This window comes from Paroedura picta, chromosome 4 (genome assembly GCF_049243985.1).
Source record: "Paroedura picta isolate Pp20150507F chromosome 4, Ppicta_v3.0, whole genome shotgun sequence".
NCBI lineage: Eukaryota > Metazoa > Chordata > Lepidosauria > Squamata > Gekkonidae > Paroedura > Paroedura picta.
The window spans coordinates 12,490,199-12,513,621 of record NC_135372.1 but is presented as its reverse complement, the minus strand read 5'-3'; the positions used below and the strand labels follow the sequence as shown (position 1 = coordinate 12,513,621).

General features: G+C 49.9%; 1 protein-coding gene across 5 annotated transcripts in view; it reads left to right on the top strand.

The window, feature by feature from the left end:
* SEMA6B (semaphorin 6B) overlaps window positions 1-23,423 on the top strand; it is a 175,485-nt gene that overhangs the window by 120,605 nt on the left and 31,457 nt on the right. For 4 of the 5 annotated variants that reach the window (XM_077331949.1, XM_077331950.1, XM_077331952.1 and 1 more), the window contains 5 exons: window positions 9,788-9,848; window positions 11,409-11,471; window positions 18,229-18,330; window positions 19,145-19,235; window positions 22,330-22,449. In XM_077331949.1, coding sequence (XP_077188064.1) covers window positions 9,788-9,848; window positions 11,409-11,471; window positions 18,229-18,330; window positions 19,145-19,235; window positions 22,330-22,449 — 437 coding nt within the window. Of the gene's footprint in view, window positions 1-9,787; window positions 9,849-11,408; window positions 11,472-18,228; window positions 18,331-19,144; window positions 19,236-22,329; window positions 22,450-23,423 lie in introns of those variants that run through there. The other variant, XM_077331953.1, reaches the window with a different exon arrangement.

Here is a 23,423-nt window from a genome sequence, read left to right as displayed (position 1 = left end):
CCTGGCCTATAGAGTGTTTTTCAAGTGTTCCAGAGGGACGTTCTCAAAATCTCACGTACGTTTGGAGTGAGTTCACAGGGCGGGTGGGAGGGGGACGTTGTTGCCCACCACTACTAATGAAGTTTTAATTCTTAAGATGACCAACTAGGGACCTTTCCTCATCCCTGGCAATGCTTCTCCCCTTTCCCGTTGCTTTGTGATCTCTGGTTGCAAGATAAATGCCCTTTGCACACGATCGGCAGCTCCTCATTCCCAGGGCTGAGCTGTGTCATTTAAAACAGGCCCTGGGGACAGAACCCCGTCGAGATTCAAGACTGCATAGAGCTCAGAGAAAATAGCTCCACGGCGGTCCCCCACCCCCTCCCCCAAAACACCGATTTATTCAAGGAAGTCCAGCATTCAGCTTCAGCTGGGTGGTCATCCAGACGCCCCCTGAGGAAGAAGAAGAAGAAGAAGAAGAAGAAGAAGAAGAAGAAGAAGAAGAAGAAGAAGAAGAAGAAGAAGAGTTGGTTCTTATATGCCGCTTTTCCCTACCCGAAGGATGCTCAAAGCGGCTTACAGTCGCCTTCCCATTCCTCCCCCCACAACAAACACCCTGTGGGGTGGGTGAGGCTGAGAGAGCCCTGATATCACTGCTCGGTCAGAACAGTTTTATCAGTGCTGTGGGTAGCCCAAGGTCACCCAACTGGTTGCATGTGGGGGAGCGCAGAATCGAACCTGGCTTGCCAGATTAGAAGTCCGCACTCCTAACCACTACACCAAACTGGGGGAACTACAAGCAAGGCACGGGAGTGGAACCCTTCTTGCTGCTGTCCCCCCCAGCGCCGGGATTCAGTAATGCTACCTTGGAGCCCAGAGGTTTCATCGTGACCACATAGTTATTAATGGACTCCTCCTTCAGAAATTTAAGTTCCTTATTAGCCTCCAGTGGCCAAGAGTTCCACAAGCCCTTGCACCCTTTCGGGGGGCTCTTGCGGCCCCCGCCCAGCGGTAGGAATGTGCCCTGCCCATGTTCCAAAAGGATCCTGTCCTCTCTTCACCGTTCCCCCATCCCAATATTCCTGCTCGCAAAGGCACAGTCATTCCCGTATCTTAAGAGTGGTATTTCAACTACAATAAAGGAATGAAGAGCTGGGGAGGGAGGGGTGGGGAGGGGAGGGGAGGGAGGCTGGACTACAAAGGGGGCTCAGTGCTGCCCGAATCCCTGCCAAGCGGACTGCGGCACGCAGAGCTCGTGGCCTGCTGCGTCGCCATGGCAACCTGCAATGTGCGCGGAAAGAGCTAAAGAGGAAAGTGAGATAAATGGGGGCCAGCGTAGGGGGGGGGACACGACGCTGAGCCCCCACCCCCCCAGGTGGCAAATAGGAGCATGCTCCAGGTAGGGTTTCTCAAATAATGGCTAGGACAGGGTTCCCCAACCAGGGATCCGCAGACCCCCAGGGATTCATGGCCTTTCCTGTCTTCGTGGACTTGGCTACCAGGTGGGGAACCGGCCACTTGCATTGCTCCTGTCCTCTGCTCTCCGAAATGTAGGTGAATTCTCTCGTGGTTTCTGTGTCTGGAAGGGGGCGGGGTCTCCCTGTCTTCCCCCTCCTGTCTTTCCCCGCACCCCAATCCTCCTTGAGCCAACATGTTGATTTGGTGCTGATGGCACTGTCAGTGACATGTCACTTCTGGGGGGCGTGGCCGGGAGGCGTGGCCAGCTGACATCACTCCCAGGGCTCCGTTATTTCAGCAGCTCCTCCATGGCCAGAAGATCGGAAAAGGCTGGGCTAGATGGACCACCCCCTTCCCTTCTCACAGCCTTACTCAGCTTTTTTGCCATTGAGAAATTCCTGAAATGTTTTTTGGGCTTCGAGAATCCCCAGCAGTGGCTCTATCACAGGGGTAGCCAACCTGTGGTCTTCCAGATGTTCATGGACTACAATTCCCAGGAGCTCCTGCCAGCGTTTGCTGGCAGGGGCTCCTGGGAATTGTAGTCCATGAACATCTGGAGGACCACAGGTTGGCTACCCCTGCTCTATCACACAGAATATGGTTGGGCAGCATAGCGGTGGACACGCCCACTTGGGGCCCCTCCCCTTCCCACCCCCTTCAGGCATCTCATTGGCCGTTTTGGCCATTAACTCCTACCAATCGGGAAACCGTTCCAGGGCCGTCAAGAAACCCCATGGTTTTACGAAACCCTGGTTCAGAAATCCTGAGTTCTCAGTAAAGACACAGCCTGTTCTCGATGAGGACTAGCGCCTAGCCACATCTCTTACTGAGTATTCACTCTCCTCCCTTATATCTGTTGTCCCATCATGAACCAAAATAAAACAGAGGTCCAATCGCACCTCTAAGACTATCAACATTTATTATAGCAGAAGCTTCTTGGACTTCTTTGGATGCACTGAAGGGGAGCACTGCAGGAATTCTTTTTATGTGATTTGTTTAATGTTTAATTGTAAACTCCTGGTTAATTTTGCTTCTGTGGGCTAACACTGCTGCCTCTCTGAAATGAATATATCCAGGGGTGCCTACCTTTAGATGGGGCCAGGAGATTCCCCGGTCTTATAACACAGCTGTCCCCAACCCCCAGTCCAGAGACCGGTACCGGTCCGTGCATCAGTCGGTACTGGGCCGCGGCTCCTCCTCGTCCTCCTCCCTGGCTGCTGCCTCGATGGCTGCCCTGCCACTCTGCCACCGGCTCACCTTTGGTGCTCTCTGGCGGCCACCATGGCTGGGGCTCCTCCCCCCCTGCTGGCAGCGCCCCCCAGTGGGCGGCGGGAAGTCAGGGGTGCCGGCGGGAAAGCAAGCGGAGCAGGGGCAAAAGACTACCCTCCGGTCCTCAGTAAAATTGTCAAGCATTGACTGGTCCCCGGTGATAAAAAGGTTGGAGACCACTGAATTTCCAAGCAACAGAGAAGAGTTTGCTTGGAGAACATGGCTGTTTTGGAGAACGGGAACTATGGCATCGTACCTTGTCAAGGCGCCTTCCCTCTCTGCCCCAAACCCCGGCCTTTCCAGACTCCATCCCAAAATCTCCAGATCTTTCCCAGCCTGAATCTGGGAGCTCTCAGCCTGGAGGTCTCCAGAATTACGTCTCCAGACTAGTCGTTCTGTGTTAAAAATTGAATTTGGGGCTGGGTATCGTTGAATATGAGGATAAATTTATGCGATGGTCTTTAGACTTTGCAGAATCCCAGGCAGAGTAAGCAGGGAAGTTTTGTCTTGAGTCAGTGTTGCTGCATCGATTAAGATCAGCTTGTCTTTCCCTTGGGCAGTTATTCTTTCTCTTGTCTTTGAGTAACTGTTGAGTGACTTCTTCCAGTGTGCCACCAAAGGTCGCCAGCTCTGGGTTGGGCATTTTGGGATGCATAGAGCCTGGGGTGGCACAGAGTGGTAAGGCAGCTGTCTGAAAGCTTTGCCCATGAGGCTGGGAGTTCAATCCCAGCAGCCGGCTCAAGGTTGACTCAGCCTCCCATCCTTCCGAGGTCGGTAAAATGAGTACCCAGCTTGCTGCTGGGGGGGTAAATGGTAATGACTGGGGAAGGCACTGGCAAACCACCCCGTATTGAGTCTGCCATGAAAACGCTAGAGGGCGTCACCCCAAGGGTCAGACATGACTTGGTGCTTGCACAGGGGATACCTTTACCTTTACCCTTTAGAGCCTGGGGAGGGACCTCAAAAGGGTACAATTTCATATCGACCACCCTTCAAAGAAGCCATTTTCTCCAGGGGAACTAATCTCTGTAGTCCACAAATCAGCTTGTAAAAACAAGAGATTTCTAGGCCCCACCTGTAGGCGGGCAACCTTAATATCTTCCCTGCCCTGATATTTCTTTTAAAAAAAATATTGCTTCTGAGCATGAGCAGTGAGCAGAAATAATGCCAACAAAATGCCTCAAAGGATTCCTGGAGTAATATGCTTTCCACTGATCTGGCAAGGGATTCCAGAGAGAATTTCTTTGCGTTTTCCTCCAATTTATGTATGGGAATTCTCATCTGTTTCTCTCCCCCCACCCCCCACTCCCCGGCAGGCTCTGAACATCATAAATCCAGTTCTGGGTGTATAATTTTTATCTATTTATGTCTTTAATGGGACTTTTAAATGCCGGGCTGTGTGCATCGGATGGCAGAGTAATGAAGCAGGGCTGTGTTATTTGTGTTGGCATTCGGTAGGCCGGCATCTCCCAGTGTCTGACCCGAAGATGTTTGAGGCTTCCCTTGGAAAGGGTCATTGGGAGAAGTGACCACTTAGCTAACTGTGAAGTTGCCAGTTTCCAATTGGGGCCTGGAGGTCTCATGACATTACAACTGCTCTCCAGACGACAGACACTGGGGCCCATGGAGAAAATGGCTGATCGGAATCAGACAGAGGTGGAAGAGACCACCGAGGGCCGTCCAGTCCAGCCGCCCACCTCCTCGGGGATTTAAAAAGCACGCCCTCCTGACAGGTGCTCATCCAATCTCCTCCTCAAAACCTCCAATGAAGGAGGCTCCACCATCCTCTGAGACAGCAGATTCCAGCTACGAACAGCCCTCCCCATCAGAAAATGCTTTCTAATATTTATGTGGAATCTCCTTTCCTATCATTTGAATCCATTACTCCTAATGCTGTTTCTAATGCTGCAGGAAACGCGTCGTCCCCTTCTTCAGCGTTGTGCGATTCAATCCGAATCAGTCCGAATCTCTCCGAAGCGGATCTGATTCAGAGACAGATCTCTCTGAACCGCACCGCTACTCAAAAAACTGAAGCTGGAGCAGCCCGCTTTGGAGCGATTCGGACTGCTTCGGTGCCCATTAAAGTCAATGGCGCCATTGACTTTAATAGGAATTCTGGCATTTCCGCCTTTCCAAACTTTCAGGGTAGCTCCGGGATGCTCTTCTGTGACTCCCCTCCAAATTTCAAAAAGCTTGGACCAAGGGATCCAATTCTATGGGCTCCCAAAGAGCTTGTCCCCATCTACTCCGTTATATCCTATGGGACAGACTCTCTATTGCAGTGGTTCCCAACCCCCGGTCCGGAGACTGGTGCCGGTCCGTGGCTCAGTCGGTACCGGGCCGCAGCTCCTTCTCCTCCTCCTCCCCGGCTGCTGCTCACCTTTGATGCTCTCCGGCGGCCGCCATGGCTGGGGCTCCCCCTTGGCATGGCATTGAGCAGCTGCTGCTGGCAGCGCCCCCCCAGGGGGAGGCGGGAAGTCAGGGGTGCCAGCGGGAAAGCAAGTGGAGCAGGGACTCAGGCGGTGGCAGCGACGTCCCTCGGCAAAAGGCTACCCCCCCCCCGGACCTCAGTAAAATTGTCAAGCGTTGACCGGTCCCCGGTGATAAAAAGGTTGGGGACCACTGCCCTATTGGATATAATGGAGATGAGGGCACCCTTCAGGTGGAGTCTGGGGATCATCTAGAATTGCTGCTCATCTCCAGACTACAGAGACTAGTTTCCTTGCGGAAAATGGATGCTATGGAAGATGAACTACAATTCCCATGAGCCCCTGCCAGCATTTGTCCATGGGCATCTGGGGGGGCACAGTTTGACTACCCCTGCCTCGGTGGGTGGAAGGACAGCGGTGCTTCAAAACACGTTTGGTGAGCCAGTTTGATGTAGTGGTTAGGAGTGCGGACTTCTAATCTAATCTAGGAGTGCGGATTTCTAATCTAATCTGGCATGCCAGGTTCGATTCTGCGCTCCCCCACATGCAACTAGCTGGGTGACCTTGGGCTCACCACGGCACTGATAAAACTGTTCTGACCAGGCAGTGATATCAGGGCTCTCCCAGCCTCCCCTCCCTCACAGGGTTTCTGTTGTGGGGAGAGGAACGGGAAGGCGACTGTAAGCCGCTTTGAGACTCCTTCGGGTAGAGAAAAGCGGCATATAAGAACCAACTCTTCTTCTTCTTCTTCTTCTTCTTCTTCGTGTACAGAACAGCTTATCTCACCATCAAACAACCAGAGTGTTGGGAAAAACATAATATTTACTTTGGGACCATTTCCAGTTTTATTTTTATTGACTTCACTTATACCCCAATTTTCTCTTCCATGGAGACTCTCAGCAGCTGACATCATTCTCCTCCTCTCTGTTTTGTCTTCATGAGAGACCAAGGTCACCCAGCTACCTTGTTGTCGTGGCTTCTAATCTGGCAAGTCAGGTTTGATTCCCTACTCCTCCTCCACATGTCACCAGCTGGGTGACCTTGGGCTAGTCACAGCACTGATCAAGCTGTTCTGACTGAGCAGGAATATCAGGGCTCTCTCAGCCTCACCCACCTCACTGGGTGTCTGTTGTGGGGAGAGGAAAGGGAAGGCGACTGGAAGCCGCTTTGAGACTCCTTCGGGTAGAGAAAAGCGGCATAAAAGAACCAACTCTTCTTCTTCTTCAGTAATCTCAGGGCTCTCTCCCCTCCCTCACAGGGTGTCTGTTGTGGGGAGAGGAAAGGGAAGGCGACTGTAAGCCACTTTGAGACTCCTTCGGGTAGAGAAAAGTGGCATCTAAGAACCAATTCTTCTTCTTGTTCCACATCAGAGTGGGGATTCAAACAAGAATTGCCAGATCCAGGTCTGACACCTATTTTTTTCTGCCAGGAAACATGTTACTTGGTGCAAAGCTGCATCCAAGATGGGAATAAGGGTGACATTACATGCGCTAGCGCATCAGGGCTTCCCACTGCCAGTTTTTGCTACTGGAAGAATTATTTATTTCGATAAATACTTCATTATGGGAAGAAAAAGATACCTTTGCAAGGGAATCTTCTTACAAAGGGGCTACTAGCACTTGCCTATCACAAAACACATTTGAATAACTAAATCAGCACCATGTCAGCCTTTTTTCAGCCTTTTAGCCATGGAGGAGTCCCTGAAATAATTTGTCAAACTTCAAAAGGCCCTCGAAGTGGTGTCAGCTGGCCATGCATCCCAGCCACACACCCTGGAAGTGACAAGTCACTGGAAATGACATCACCACCCATGTTAACAGGCAGGCTCGAGGAGGACTGAGAGGGGGGGATACACAGGAGGTGGTATAAAGCAGAAACCTCCCAGGTGCAGAAACCAGGAAAAAAATCACACCAGAGAAGAGGGAGAGCCATGAAAGCGGCCCATTCCCTAGGGGAAATGCCGCGGACCCCTTACAGAGCTCCCACAGACCCCTGGGTGGGAATCCCAGCCTTAAGCAAATGGGCTGGGCTTAAAATAAGCCCCTTGAGCTCCTTTTGGATAGTGCCCAAATCAGCTCAGACTTATCTTGAGCTCCACGTCTTCTTGCGCTCCTGATGGGGTCGCTGGAAACCCAAGGAACCCCGATTAAGGCCCTAAAACCCCTGGCAGCCTGCTTTCCCCTAGAATCCTGGGGCCCACAAAGCTCCCGTTGAAGCCCACAGCCACCGCGGCACTGTGCCCAATTTCCAGTTCGGTTTTCCTAAAAAGTGAGAGGCCATTTGGATCCATGTGGGGATCGAGCTCAGAGCTGATCATTTAAAGCTCTGGTTTGTCCCGAGCTCAGCATTGTGTTGTTCTCCTGACATGATGATCCTTGGGGACGTGTGAAGGCCACTGCTCCTGGGTCAGTTTTGGCAGAAAGGAGGCAGCCGCAACAACGGGGAAGGACTCGGACACGGTTCTTACAAGTCCAGGCTGAATTCCCAGGTTAAGCTTGTAATGATCGGCTAAACTGAGAACGTTGGAGCGCCCCCTCCTGGCCAATAGTTGCCACTGGTGGTTTGTGGCAAGCAAATCGCCTAATGTGATGGGAGTGAGCCGAAGTGTTGGCACTTTAAGAGTACGACAACTCCCAACCCTGCCTGCAAAGACCAGGCCATGCGGCACTCTATGCTCCAAATGTGCTAGCCGGTAAGCATGAGCACACGGAGGAGGCCAGCCAGGCCCCCCCAATGACTCAGTAAATGCAGTGTTCTAAGCGGGCTGACCTGATAACTCTGTGGATGCTCCCCAATAAAGCACCGGAGCCAATATCCCTCTCCCCCTCTCCCCCGTTACTGTTGGTATACTGCTCCTGAACACGGAGGTTCCATTTAGCTGTCATGGCTCATAGGATTCACTTCTTTAAGTCTAAGGACTTGCGGGGCCCTAGCCAAGCACAACTGCAGTGGGAGCAGATGGACCGGGGGCGGAGGGGACCTCCGCTGTGGAAAGGGGTGTCACCCCGAGTGTCCCAAAAGAGCTCCACCAACCAAACTCGCTTTTTCAAAGAAGGCCCTTGCCGAGCGTTTGATGGACAGAACGAAGCAGGAGGGAGCCTCCAACTCACCTGCGGCTGCCCTGTTTGTGATCTCCTGCAGGAGGGGGGAGCCAGAGGAGGCAACAGGAGCACAGGGCGCGGAGGAAGGAGAAGAGGCAAGGTGGCCTCCACCTTCTTAGGGCTGCACCTGCACAACGCAGCCCCCTTCCTTCGTGCCCCAGCACTTTGATGCTGCAATCCTGTCATCATCACGCCATGGGAAAAGGGAGGAGGAGAGAGCCTATGACTCTGGTCCATGGGGAGGGGGCGGCTCCATGCAGGGGCCCCTAGAAGGCCTGTAGCCCTTCCAGTTGCACTCATCTGGTTGCCCGTTGCGTCCGCTCACTTAGATCCATGCGCAACTCCTTTACTTCTGGAGGCTGGGGACTTTCTGTGGAGTGGATTGCCTGAGGAGATCTGGGAGGTGCCTCTGGCACAGAAGCTGTCGTGGTTGTTTAGTGAGGCTGAACAGGTTGTATCAGTTTAGACCAGTGGTTCTCAACCTGGGGGTCGGGACCCCTTTGGGGGTTGCACAACCCTTTCACAAGGGTCGCAGCAGGGCAAGGAGCTTGCCAAGGTGTGTGTGGGGGCACCATTCACACAACAGCCTTGCGGGGTAGATCGAGATAGAGCATTCATCTGTCTGGAGCGAGATCGTCATGGTGGGACCAGAGGCAGAACTGAACTGAGAAACCCCGGGGGGAAAAAACAAGTTATATACAATCATGAACAATGGATCTTCACGCCGTTGGTCAGTTTTGGTTTAATTTCTGTAAAAGAACACTTGTATAATTTTAGGGTTGAGGGTCACCACAACATGAGGAACTGCATTAAAGGGTCTCAGCATTACGAAGGTTGAGAACCACTGTTTTAGACTGATCCATTTTGAGATGCATCTTCCCCACCTCCTCCTATGCTTTGTTTTCATGACCTTTGTGCGTTTGGGCTTGGGGAGGGGTTGTTTTGTTTCTGGCTGTGTTTGGCCGTTCTCAGAGATGCAGGCTAGAAATGTTTTCTAGTAAAAATACAAAGAAAATCAGTAAAAAAATAAAACTCGGAGCTAAATGGAACCTCTGAGTTCAGGGGCAGTCTACCTTTGATGACCCTACACTGCAGACGAGAAAGAGCTTCTAACCTTCGAGTTAGAATCAGGGACTTCCTGAAAGCAGCTGCTGGAATCAGGATGGTAAACAGACTTCGGGACCCTTCTCTTTGGATGGTCTTTTGACATAGAACGGAGGGGGCTGGGGTCAGAAGTAGGGCACGGTCCCCTGTCGGAAGGTCAACTAATTTCGGCTGGCACCAATGGTTGACGGCCTCAGCTCGAGACGTTTCTGACGCTTCGCACAAGAGAGCAGCTCCGCGTCCCGATGAGTCATGCCAGAGCTGTTCAGAGATTCTAAGTCGGCACTTTGGCGCCGCCAATTTAAAAGCCATCAGCGGGCCACAGGGATCTACGTACAAAATCTGGAGCATGCAGCTTTGTAATCCAAGAAGGAAGCTGTTCCCGTCTTCCTCCCTCACTCCGAATTGCTCTGAATTTTGTTTTTTATTCCCTCCCTTCCCTCCCAGGGATAACTTGTACCGTATAAGCCTGGAGCCTTCCACAGCTGGAGAGATGCGCTATCATCAGGTGAGTGCTGAGCATCACAGATGGCGCTCCCCATGGCCCACAGTCCCTCCCCCCCCCACATGCACGCACACACAAGCTCTTGGGTAGAGAGTGCAATGATTTCAAGCAGGGGAGGGGGCAAACTGTGGCTCTCCAGATGGCCGTGAACTATAATGCCCATGAACCCCTGCAGGCAGGCTTATGGGAATTGTAGTCCATGGACATCTGGAGAGACACAGTTTGACCACCCCTGTTTTCAGGGAAACGCCTTCCCTCCAACAAACCCAGCAAGGTAGGTAAGTTTGAAAAAGAGAGAAAGAAAGAGAAAGAGCCACTTACTCTCCCTTGTCGAAGCAACAGATACTGAACCTTATTGCCTTTGCAATTGGGGGTGGGATCCCAGTTTCCTCTTACAGGGGAAGCTCTTACACATGTGGCTTCACGTGAGCACCGTATGCGGCAGCTGCCCTGCAATTGCTACCTGAAAAGAAGACAAACTTATGACAAGGGTTTGTTGGGAAGGGTTGTTTGCACCCATGCCAACCTCAAAACAAATTTTCGGAAACATTTTCAACCTTTGTTTGAATAAATGTTATCCCTCTGGAGATGTTAAAAGAGCATGGATGGCCGTATGCATCAATGACATTGCAGTGTATTTGAACCGTCGATTCCTCTAATAGTGATAACTGAAACACGGAATTCCTGAGGCTATATATCCATAAATTCTCAAAATTCAAGTGTTTGCTTATTTCTATAATCATAAATGTCTTGGGCAATCAGAACGGGGTCCCGGGTATCGGATTCATCTGTTTTCCCGAACCTTCTTCAGTGATTGCTCCTTTATTCTCAGTTTGGAAATGAACAATTTTTCAAAATGCAAGTAGAGGGTATCATATAGGCTTACGTTCTGTTGTAATGGGGTTGTTCAGAGCATAAGCCTATGATACCCTCTACTTGCATTTTGAAAAATTATTCATTTCCAAACTGAGAATAAAGGAGCAATCACCGAAGAAGGTTCAGGAAAACGGGTGAATCCAATACCCGGGACCCTGTTCTGATTGCCCAAGACATTTTTGATTATAGAAATTGGTTGCCTAAGGCTTTTTTGATTATAGAAATAAACAAACACTTGAATTTTGGAACTGATTTATTTGAGAATTTATGGACATGCGGCCTCAGGAATTCCTTATTCCAATGACATTGCAAGCATGCGCATCTAAATGTCCATTATGTATCGAGTCACGCAAGGTTCACAATAGTCTGCTGGGGACGATGCATGTTGTATATCCATTTGGCACGGTATCTGCAGCCCCGATTACCACGTGTATCGACAACGTAGAAAACACGTGCCAAAATACGCATTGTGTGCACAGCCACACAAAGTTCCGGGGACAAAGCGGGGGGAGGGGGGTCATTGGGGGGAACGGGACTTGAATTCAAAGCCTCCGTATCTGATAGAAGGAGTGACATTTACCCGGCCCTAGCTGGAACGGGAAGATAATTGGCCGTGCCGTTTTCAAGGCTGTGTCTTTGATGCCTGGTTCTCCCTGACTCATCTCCTATTGTCTGGTTCTCGTGTAGAAGCTGACGTGGAGGTCAAATCAGCATGATATCAACATCTGCCGCATGAAAGGAAAACACGAGGTAAAGGCAGCTTAAGGCACCAGCATGCAGCTGACGACGGAGGAGGGTGGCAGGGAAGGCGTCCCAATTTTGTGCATCCTCTGGTCTCTAGTTTTGGGTTTTTAAGAGGAACCGTAAACCTGGATGGTTCCAGGAAAGGTGGGCAAGGCCACCTGAATACATCTCACCTGTTCTGCAGACTTGGCTCTTCGGCATCCTCAGAATTGGCTCTTTGGCTGCAGCAGTTCTGTTTCGGCTAACCTCCCAAACAGTGGAAATCTTATTCTTGGAAGAATGTGTTTTTTTTTTTGTTTAAATGCCGAGATGCTCTGCTGTGCTTGACATTCATTCCACCTTGATGTTCAAAGAAGCAGATGTGCTTAAGTGAGTTCCTTAAGTGAGTTCCTTCTGGGAACTCTGGGGGAGGGGTCGGGTTTACCTTCTCTTGTAGGCTAACCCACCAGCCCACAGTCATCCGTTGAGGTTCATGAACCTGGATCTAGAGCAACACCCCCTGGCCCCGCCCATCTCCTGACATCATGGGGCTCTCTGTCTCCCCCTGGTGGCAGACGGTGGTGATGCGGAGCGGCAGGAAATCCAGAACCTCACAAGGTCCAGGAGATAAGGAACAATAACAATTGAGTCCACTAGCACCTTTAAGACCTACAAAGACAAGGAAGTCCTCAGAGACATTACATTAATAGTAATCTAATCCTTTCAGTGCTCAGAGTCTCCCAACAAACCTGTAAGGTAGGCTAGCGTTGTTTTCCACCAAAGGCCATCCAATCCAGCCCCCTACCTTCTGGGGGACTTAAAAACCACACCCTCCTGACCGGTGCTCATCCAATCTCCCAAAAACTTCCAATGAAGGAGACTCTGAGGCAGCAGATTCCAGCTACGAACAACCTTCTCCATCCGAAAATGCGTTCTGATATTTCAGGGGAACTTCTTTTCCTGTAATTTGAACCCCTTGTTCCTCATCCATGTCTCTAATGCTGCACTGAACAGGTTGCCCCTTCTCTTCAACATGTCTACCTTTTACCTAGTTGGACAATAGAACCGTCCCCATGTGGCTGATAAGGGTGAAGCAGGGAGAATGCAGATTTCCAGAGATCATCCAATGAATTTGTGGCAGACATTCAGAGTTCACAGAGAGCTGCTCAAGTTGTCCATGCTGGTTTCGCAAAATTCACCTTGCGTGTAGCTGCAGGAGAGGGAAGAGTTGTTTTTTATACCTTGCTTTTCCCTCCCTCTCCCCACAACAGACACTCTTGTGAGGTAGGTGAGTCTGAAAGAGCTTCTGACAGGACTGCTCGGTCAGAACAGCGCTATCAGGGCTGTGACTAGCCCGAGGTCACCCAACTGACTGTGTGTGTAGGAGGAGCGGGGAATCAAACACAGCTCTCCAGATTAGAGGCCAGACTTGCTCCTTTTTTTCATTTTCATCGTTCTTGCCTTCCTGTGCTGACCAAAAACTTTGACAGAATGTTGCCAAAAGAAAAATCAGTCCCCATGTCGTGTTAAAAATTGTTCTGTGTCATGTTTGACCAGTGCAGACGAGCGCATGTGTGCGTCAGTGAAACAACATCTTCATTCTGTGTGTAATTAACTGTACCTTTGACAGCTCTTTTGCTGTTTTTATTGATGTGTGGAAGGAGAAAATATGAAAAAGCTGTACTAAAAATCAGTTCGAGACTCATTGTTAAGCCAGGATAACAAACAGTACTAACTCAGGTGCCAGAACAATAAAGGAACTGAACCAGGGAAAGCAGCTTTGCTCATATTGGTGGAGGGAATTTGGGAATATGGGAAGGGGGGGCGGTTCTGGCAGGTCCTAGAGATCTTTTTTTATCCAAGGGCAGGTTGTCACCCTGCCCCCAAGCTAATTTGCAGCTATCTTAGTGTCTGTACGATCCAGACCCAGATATTCCTCATTAGTCCCCCTGGATTGCAACCAAATGTTGAGAACTACTTTTGCAGATCTCACTTTGGAGTTTGCAAAGAATTCTCAAAACGATTCTGCATTTCTCTTCCTTGCTCTTTATGGCCTAGAAGTCCTTCCTTCTCTTTCGCTTCTCTCTTGCACAGGTCAAGATGCTTTATTTTTACACCCAAATTTCTGTTCCCTCTCCTCAGTTCCCCCACACACTCAGTAACACGCATGCCTTTCCTAAAAAATGCATTAATAGTCTGTGCATGCAGAGCGCCTCGATGACGTCTGCTTCAGATGCACTGCATGCACTGCATGCGCAGAACTAATGCATCAACAAGAACCCAAAAGCGGAGAAGCAAAAACTCACGGTAAAACTCAGATCTGCCCAGAGACCAACTAAGGAATGTTGGTTCATCTCAGCGTGACGTGCGTTTCTTGCAGCTGCGAGGTGTCTCCGCACATTCCTCCCCAGCTGCAAACACCAGCCACCTGAGATCCCAGGATCTTTTCAGCTCAGGTCCCAAAGTCCTCCTTGCCCCCCCCCCCCGGGGACCCTGGAGTGTTGCCACGCTCACAGGCCGGGGGAGGCGTTAATAGAATCTGGAAATTGGATTTCTCACCGATTATGAGATGTGTCTGTTCCGATCAGCAGACCGGAAATAATTAATTACAAAACCAATTATACCAGCCTCCTAATAAATCACATTTGATATAAAATGTTTGCTGGGAGTTGAAAGGCGGCGAGCATGGGAAGCATTCCGCACAGCTCCCAGCAGGGTGCTGCCGTGGACCACCCGGCCAAGTTCCCAGGGAGGAAAAGGAGGGGAACAGGGCAGAGCACCACATGTTCAAACCACCAGTGTCCGCGGCGGACTGGCGGTCTCTCCTCCCATCAAAGGTGGGCTGAGGGTGGCTGTAGTGATTCGGTGATGAGCGTGTCACACTTTGCACGTGCTCAGAGTCCCTGTTTTTACTCTCGGTGCTCCCAGATAACAGTCTTAAGGCCAAAGGCAGAGTTTAATCGTGCCATTTCCCGTGGAGGTCTCAACACAGGGCCAAATTATGATATTTTCTTTTAGCTGCCTCGCTTTCTCTCTTGTTCCAAGGTTATTCATGTCATATGTGTGTGTGTGTGTGTTTTTTAAATTAAAATTGGGGGGGAAAAGCTAAAAAGAACAGTGCCTAGTGGAGCGGCCGACAAGCCCTGTGGAGGTGGGTATTCAGAAGGCATTTGGCTATTGTGCCACATCGAGCATGTTCACGAATAAACCTTCGTAAATATACAGGATTGATTTGAGAGATGACACTCCTAGGTCAGGTGTCTCCCAGCATGGCAGCCGTGGGTACTGTGATGGAGAAGAGGTGCCACCGTCACCTTTCCTCGTGCCCACACAGTGTTTTTAGAAGGTAGCTATAGGCTTCAGATTGGACTTTGGAGATCGGATTGGCTGTGCAAATTAAAATATTGTTTTGTCAGAATCCTGGAAGACTAGAGTTGAAAGGGACCTCCAGGGTCATCTAGTCCAACCCCCTGCAGCAGTGGTTCTCAACCTGGGGGTCGGGACTCCTTTGGGGGTCGACTGACCCTTTCACAGGGGTTGCAGCAGGGCAAGCAGCTTGGCCGGGGAGGGGGGGGTGCCATCCACACAACAGCCTTGCAGGGTAGATCGAGAGAGAGAGAGTTTGTCTGTCTGGAGCAGCGGAAAAGAGCGAGAACGGGATGGTGGGACAAGAGGCAGAACTGAACTGAGAAACCCCGGGGGGAAAAACAATTTATATACAGTCACGAACAATGGATCTTCACGCCCTTGGTCAGTTTCGGTTTAATTTCTGTGAAAGAACCCTTGCATAACTTTATGGTTGGGGGTCACCATAGCATGAGGAGCTGTATTAAAGGGTCATGGCATTAGGAAGGTTGACCACCACTGCCCTGCAGAATGCAGGAAATTCACAACTACAGAAGAGCTGAGTTTTTGTACCCCACTTTTTACTACCTGAAGGCGGCTACAGCATTTATTTAATTCTCCCCCATCGTTCTCTTTGTTAATGTATCTTTTTTTTAAAAAAAAATGACTCCTCCTGTCCCCTGTCTTTGGGCTTTGGGCTTTCTGCGCATATGCAGGCGGGAGCCCTGCGTCCTGTGGCAGCCCCTTCCGTGGCCGGCTTTGCCTGCTGAAGTGGCTATTTTGTGGTTCCTCTCCGAATTCCACCGATACCCACAGGCTAAAAAATGCCGGAGGGGCTTTGCACTCAATGAATAAGCTCAGAACCCACAACTCACTCTGTGAGGATGCGCTGTGGCTTTTCTTTTCTTTTTTTTTTGCCGCTGGTCGGCAAAGTGAGTCATACCCAGAGATTGCATTTATTTCTAAAGCCCCCCCCCCGCCCCCCAAATGGCCAGACGATTTGTCTCCTGGAGGGTTTCTTCTCATTTAACCCCTCCCGCCCTCATTCCTCCAGGAGGGTCTCCTTAAAAAAAGCCAGGTTCCCTTCCCAGACAACCACCAGCAGCTCAGCGTGGCTAAAAGACCCATTTTCCCAAACAAGGCTGTGTCCCGGGGCCTCTTTTATTAGCAGCCTCTTTGGGGATTGTTACCTGTGTTGCTGCTGCTTTTATGTAAACAAATCCTGGATATTATTATCGAAAACCAGGGCGCCAAAAGAAAAGAAAGGCAGCTACAGGGAATTTAAAAACATCCCACCTAGCTCTCCCCCCCCCTCCCTTTCTCAGGCCTGCTCAGAAACCATGGAAACCATGGGAGAAAAAACCCGATTCTTGGGTAGGAGTGGAGGAAGACCGACAATAGCAACACAAAGGCCTGTTCCAGTGCTTGGGGGGGGGGGGGGAGGCACAGAGGCAGGTCCTTGTAAGGCCTTGGTGCAAACCTCTTGAGTAGGTGGTACGTGCAAAGGAGTAAGGAAGTTTTTGCTGATGTTGCAGGATGGGGAGGGGGGATTATATGCTCCCCCCCCCCCCCCGTTCCTATCCACATATTGTTAGAGAGCTGATTGAGCCAGAGGTGATCCGGATCCTGCCCTCAGAAAAGGGGCATTCTGCCACCAATTCACATATTTTTGCACAAGCGTTTTCACTGCCTTGGGAAAGGGGGGGGGTCTTGAAAAATTATACCAGCTCCCCTGCTTGGTTGTGTCCACAAATTTGCAAAGGAACCAGTTAGCAAGAAGCCGGTCACCCAGAGTAGATGCTCCATTCAGCTGCGTCGAGCAGCTAATCACTGGCTTTTCCGGGGGGGTGGGCAGTATCTGAAGGTGTTCAATCCTTGAAAACAAGCAGCCCCGGTTATCCCGCCATACGCTGCCCGGCAGCTTGCCCGATAAGCAGATTCATACAAGCCTAGCACAAGGAACTTATATGCCGCTTTTCTCTACCCTGGCAGTCTTCAAGCAAAGGTTGGATACACACTTTTCTTGGATGCTTTAGGATGCTTAGGGCTAATCCTGTGTTGAGCAGGGGGTTGGACTAGATGGCCTGTATGGCCCCTTCCAACTCTATGATTCTATGAATACCCGAAGGAGTCTCAAAGCAGCTTCCATTCGCCTTCCCTTTCCTCTCCCCACAACAGACACCCTGTGAGGGAAGTGAGGCTGAGAGGGCCCTGATATTACTTAAGAAGAAGAGTTGGTTCTTATATGCCACTTTTCTCTACCCGAAGGAGTCTCAAAGCAGCTTCCATTCGCCTTCCCTTTCCTCTCCCCACAACAGACACGCCGTGAGGAAAGTGAGGCTGAGAGAGCCCTGATATCACTCCTTGGTCAGTACAGCTTTATCAGTGCTGGGGCGAGCCCAAGGTCACCCAGCTGTCTGCATGTGAAGGAGGAGCAGGGAATCAAACCCAGCTCACCAGATTAGAAGTCCGCACTCCTAACCACTGTACCAAGCTGGCTCTAGTGGCATATAAGAACCAACTCTTCTTCTTTAAAAAATTTAAAACTTCCGGGGCTGTCAAGAGTCCCCAGATTTTCTCGGAACCCTAGTTGAGAAACCTGTCCTAGTTTCTTGCTAGCCATCCCTATCCCCCGATAAGAAACCCTTTCCTTTGAGTGAGGGAAGCCAGCTACGAGTCACGCCTTACAATGGAACCCTCCACTTTTTGAAAATCTTGGCAGTCACGAAGAGAAGGCCTGGTGGACATCTTGCCACCCACAGGCACCACCTTGGAGATCATTGTGTTAAGGTGTTGGAACAGGACCTGGGAGTCCTGCGTTCAAATCCCTACCGGGCCACAAAGTTCACTAGTTGATTTTGGGCCCATTGCATTCTCCAAACCCGAAATACCTCACAGAGATATCATGGGGTGTGGAAACTCCCTGTCAGCTGACCTAAACTCTTTTGTAAGAATCTTTGGATAAAAGCGCATAGGGTGCTTTTGCATTCTCATTCCCCTCTCTTAAAAGTTCCGTTTTTGTTGGTAGGTTTTTCCTGTTTTGCATATGCTTTGCTTCCTTTAATGGTCAATTTGATACTATACTGGCTTGCATTTGGCATAAAAACCTGCAGGTTAAATCTGCAGGGAGCTATGCTGGACATAAACCAGTGTAATATCTAATCGACCACCAGGGGGAGTGAAATATATGCAGAAGGGGGGGCGGGGGGAATAGAAGAAATAGGATCTGAGGAAATATGAACACTGAAAAGCCCATAGCTAGGAGGACAGTGGCCTGGGTTTATTGAGTGAGGAAAGATCACGAAAAGAGGTCAGGAAGGTGTTATCTGAATCAGGGCCAGAATTCCTTAGACCTTGGTTTAAGAGACAGCAAAATATCCCTGCAAAACCAATCTCCCCCTTGCTTTCCAGTTCTCATTGCTTGTTTTCTCCTTCCCAGGCAGAATGCCGGAATTTTATCAAAGTTCTCCTTCTCCGTAATGACAACATGCTTTTTGTGTGTGGCACCAACGCTTTCAACCCAGTCTGTGCCAATTACAGTGTAAGTATCCTCACCTGGACCTGGACCTTACCCAGGCTGGCTCAACCAGATTGGAATATATCGTTATTGTTATGCCAGAATCAAGGAGGGTGTGGAAAGCAGCACAACATTTCAGAAAAGGAAAGGAAGTAAATGGAGCAAAGATTCAGATTCAGATGTCTCACGGGGCAACTTCCTTTGAGGCCTAGCAATTCAGCTATCCTGTGAATGACTGAAAGATCCAGTCACAACAGAATGCAACAGAATTACCCCACTTGCAATGAAGACCAACCCAGTTCTGTGACTCATGCAGAGATGCAGCAGGCATCCTCCTTTTTGGGTGTTTTAGATGCTTTGGAATCTTAGGGCTTTTCCACATTCTGATTTTCCTCCTTTGTTAGATCCTATTTCTTTACAGATGGGAGGCGGTGTCTCTTCCACATGCATTTTGATTCCACTGGTAGTCGATTCAGTACTGGCTTATGCCTCTAGGGAGATGCACAGGTGGTAAATGGGTATAATATTGAATTGACCGACAGAGGGAGCCAAACACATGTGGAATATGGGGGGGACGACCCCAGAAGTGAGGAACACGAGAATTCAGGAAAGCCCTTAGTCTTAGATGTGAAAAAGCCGGTCTTCACTTTCAAGGAATCAGGCTATCGTGGTTTCTGTGTGCAACAAATTTAAGTCTCTAGTTGGAGTTGGGTGCCCCTGGCAGCTGATAGCAGACAGACATCCGAACGCATAGAGGGGTTGCGAGCACCTTGAGGGCTGTTCCGTGGCCTTCTCTTCCCAAGGACCCTGTTTACTAGCTGGCCTCTCTTTCCTTCAGATGGACAAGCTGGAACCCATTGGAGACAACATCAGCGGCATGGCCCGGTGCCCCTATGACCCCAAGCATGCCAATGTGGCCCTCTTTACAGGTCAGTATTTCCGCCAGAAGAGGCCAGGGTGACAGTTTGGGTCTTGAACATGGGCACTTTCAGCCCTCTCTGCGCCATTCCTGTGCTGATCAAGAAGAAGGTGGGAGCTTGATGGTTGATCTGGTTGATGCGATCTGTGTTTTAGGGTGGCCAGCCTCCAGGTGCGTGCAAGGACCTAACAAGGAGGTCACACAACGTGTGGACGTAGCATAACAGACCAGAAATCACTGTAAAAAAAAAGCCAAAAGTCGGAAATCGTAAACGTCTTTTAAAAAAAAAAACATTATATTCAGTGGCTTAGAAAAAAATGCAAGTCAATGTTACAAGATATCTGTTCATTTCTTATTTCAGCTGTCACAGCTGTTGTCCACAGGAAGACTCGGATAGAACTTGTTTTGCCGAGTTTGCGCTTCTTCAACGGATTTAACCACACAGGAATGACCTGGGAAATTCTTGTTGGGAGAAGAGATGCTTCTGCAATCTGGAAAGACTGTTAAAATGGGGGAGAATTCGTCTAGGGTGGATGGCTGCATGCTGTGAGGTTCCTTTATTTGGGATCATGTCTAGACACTGGTCCTATATGGTTCTGTGAGTCCACCGAAGAATTGAGAACTCGGCAAAACAAAATTTCATCTGGGTATTCATGTAGATAACAGCTGTGACAGCAGAAATAAGAAATCAACAGGAATTTCATAAAATGTACATGCCTTTTTTTCTAAGTAATTGAATTTGTTTAAAAAAATTGTTTTCTGATTTTGAGTTTATTATATGGGGGCTTGCCTGCACAGTGATTTCTGGTCGGTTTTGTTTTACCAGCTTAATTTTAAGGTTTTAAATGTTTTATTGTGTGAGATGATTCTCCGTTTTGTAAGCCACCCCGGGAACGTTTTGGAGAGGGGCAACCTAGAAATTGAGTGAATGAATAAAAGAAGCCAGCCTCCTGGAGGGGCCTAGGATTCCCCCAGAATTCCAGCTGATCTCCAGACTACAGATATCAGTTTCCCCATTTACAGATAAGAAAATCCACTTGCAAACTGTCACTAAGGCGTATAGAAAAGTGCATTTTTCCAGTGGTCCATCAGCTCCAGCTCTCTGTCTCCCTGCTGTGGTCAACTAGATCTGTCTATCTGTCTGTCTGTCTATTTGTATACCGCCCTTCCCTATGGCTCTGGGCGGTTTACATGGAAGGAAGGCTCAGGAAGGCCCATAAGCCGAGACAGAGAGGTCAAAGCTGCTCTCTTTCACTGTCCTCCCTCAAGCCTTGGCCACTCATGCCTCTGAGCATGAAGGTCCTTTTTAGGGCCATCCTTGACGGGCCATCATTTTGCCCAGCCCCCTTTTAAAGCCAGCTACGCCTGTCACTCTGACCCCATCCAGAGCATTCCAGTATTGTGTAGAAGAAGGAGGGCTGGTTTTTATACTCCGCTTTGCACTACCTGAAGGAGTCTCAAAGAGGCTTCCAATCACCTTCCCTTCTTCTCCCCACAATCGCCTTCCCTTCTTCTCACCCTGTGAGGTAAGCGAGGCCGAGAGAGCTTCAGACAGAACTGCTCTGCAAGAACAGCACTATAAGGACTGTGAGTGGCCCAAGGTCACCCATCTGGCTGCTTGTGGTGGAGAGGCAACTCAAACCTGGCTGTCCAGATTAGAGGCTGCCACTCTTAACCATGACACCTAGCCAGCTCTAGGATCTGGAAGACCCAGGCTCAAATCTGCACTATGCCATGGAAGCGTGCTGGGTGACCTTGGGTCCGTCCCACCTTCTCAGCCTGATCTACCTTACAGGGTTGTTGTGGGGGAGAGAACAGTGTCAGCTCCATTGGGGAGAAAGACAGGACACCAGTGAGTCAGTAAAAAAATAATCCAGTGGCCATGAATTCCACAAGCTAGGCCTTTATTGGACTACAACATGAAAAAACAGGAGGTTCTGAATAAACGTACTAACAGAAAAGAGAGAGAGCCTGTCCCAGGCTATCAAAATCAGTAACAACGTCAAAATATATCTTGTCTCTATTTTAATAATTAGTGAAGCAACCAGAACAGACTCTAGATTTGTGCCGTTTTCAGTGTTGAACTTTCATCAGTGGTTGTTTCCTACGTGCAGAAAATTACAAACTGGGTTTGTTAATTTATATACCATGAGGGAATTTGCACTGGCTGTAATTTTACTGTAATTTTCTGCACGTAGGCTTCTATTGGAGGCAGGAGCATTTTCCTTGACCCCGCCCTCTTTTTCTCTGGGTGGCAAGGGCAAGCTTGCTGGGCTGGTGCCATCCGGAAGACTTCCCTCTTGAGCTGTGTGGGCTTTCACGTGGGACCCCACTTCTCCCACATACTGCAACGGACCAGGGGGGGGGGAGCCCACAGCTGGTACCATTCTATGCTTGTCCAAAGGGCCGGACAGCTCAAGCCAACTCCTGCCATGAAGAAGGGGGTGGGAAGGCCAAAGAGTGATGGATGCTCTTGCCCTGAAGAAGAAGAAGAAGAAGAAGAAGAAGAAGAAGAAGAAGAAGAAGAAGAAGAAGAAGAAGAAGAAGAAGAAGAAGAAGAAGAAGAAGAAGAAGAAGAAGAGTTGGTTCTTATATGCCGCTTTTCCCTACCCGAAGGAGGCTCAAAGCGGCTTCCAGTCGCCTTCCCCTTCCTCTCCCCACAACAGACACCCTGTGGGGTGGGTGAGGCTGAGAGAGCCCTGATATCACTGCTCGGTCAGAACAGTTCTATCAGTGCCGTGGCGAGCCCAAGGTCACCCAGCTGGTTGCATGTGGGGGAGCGCAGAATCGAACCTGGCATTCCAGATTAGAAGTCCACACTCCGAACCGCTACACCAAACTGGGAAGAGCGGTCCAAAACCCCCTGCGCAGCAAAGGGGGTGAGTACTCCAGAGCTCTCCGTCTATCTCTGTCTCTTTCCACCACAGTGTACCCTCTTTGCCCTCTCTTTTACACCCTTCCTGCGCTCTCTTGCCTCTCCTTTCCTTTCCTGGCCATGCAAAGCTCCCTGTGCGACAGCAGCAGCAGCAGCAGTGACATCAGCCCCGCCAGGCATTATTAACAACAAGCCCTATCCATCCTTCTCCTTTGTCTCCCCTTGACAGGAGGGATGCTCTTCACCGCCACCGTGACGGATTTCCTGGCCATCGATGCCGTGATTTACCGCAGCCTGGGAGACAGCCCGACCCTGCGCACCGTCAAGCATGACTCCAAGTGGTTTAAAGGTAGTTTTCCGTCAGGGCCCTGCCTCTTGAGTCAGAGGGAGGGAGGAAAGAGCGTGGGCAAAAGCCGTCATTACATCCCCTCTGAAGCCTTTAACATGCTGCTAAACATAGGTTATTTGAAGTAGTGGATGTGGTTATGCCATGCAAAGGGTACAAAACAGACAAGCAATCCCCCACCCCCAGCCAGCTTTTAATTCTGGGTCACACTCCCATAAATCAGAATGAGAGCCAGAGCGGTGGCCTCTGACCGGGAGAACCTGGTTTGATTCCCCGCTCCTCCACACGCAGCCGGCTGGGTGACCCTGGACGCGTCACAGTCCTGTTAGAGCTGTTCTCACAGAGCAGACACAGCTTTCAGACCTCTCTCAGCCCCACCTTCCCGACAGGGTGTCTGTTGTGGGGAAAGGAAGGGAAGGAGATTGTCAGCCACTTTGAGACTCCTTTGGGTACTGAAAAGCAGGGTATAAAGCCTAACTCTTCTTCTAAAAGTACTCGATTAGGATCTGGAAGATCCAGGTTCAAATGCCCACTTGGCTACCGAAGCTCGCTGGGTGACCTTGAGTTGGTCACTCTCCACATAACCAACCTTATAGGGTTGTGGTAAGGATTAAGCGTAGAAGAGGAAAGTGATATAAGCTGCTTTGAGTCCCCATTGGGGTGAAAGGTGGGATATAACTAGAAGGGGTCAGGGGAAGAGGCTCTCCTCAGCATGCAGAAGGTCCCATGTTCAATCTCTGGCATCTCCAGTTGAAAGGGCCAGATAGGAGGTGTTGGTAAAGAGTGTCCAGAGAGCCACTGCCAGTCTGGTCTGACATAGTAAAAAACATCTTCATGTAATTAAGTAAACGGATAAATAGAGGAAGAAGAGTTGGTACTTATATGCCGCTTTTCTCTACCCGAAGGAGGCTCAAAGTGGCTTACAGTCACCTTCCCTTTCCTTTCCCCACAACAGACGTCCTGTGACGTGGGTGAGG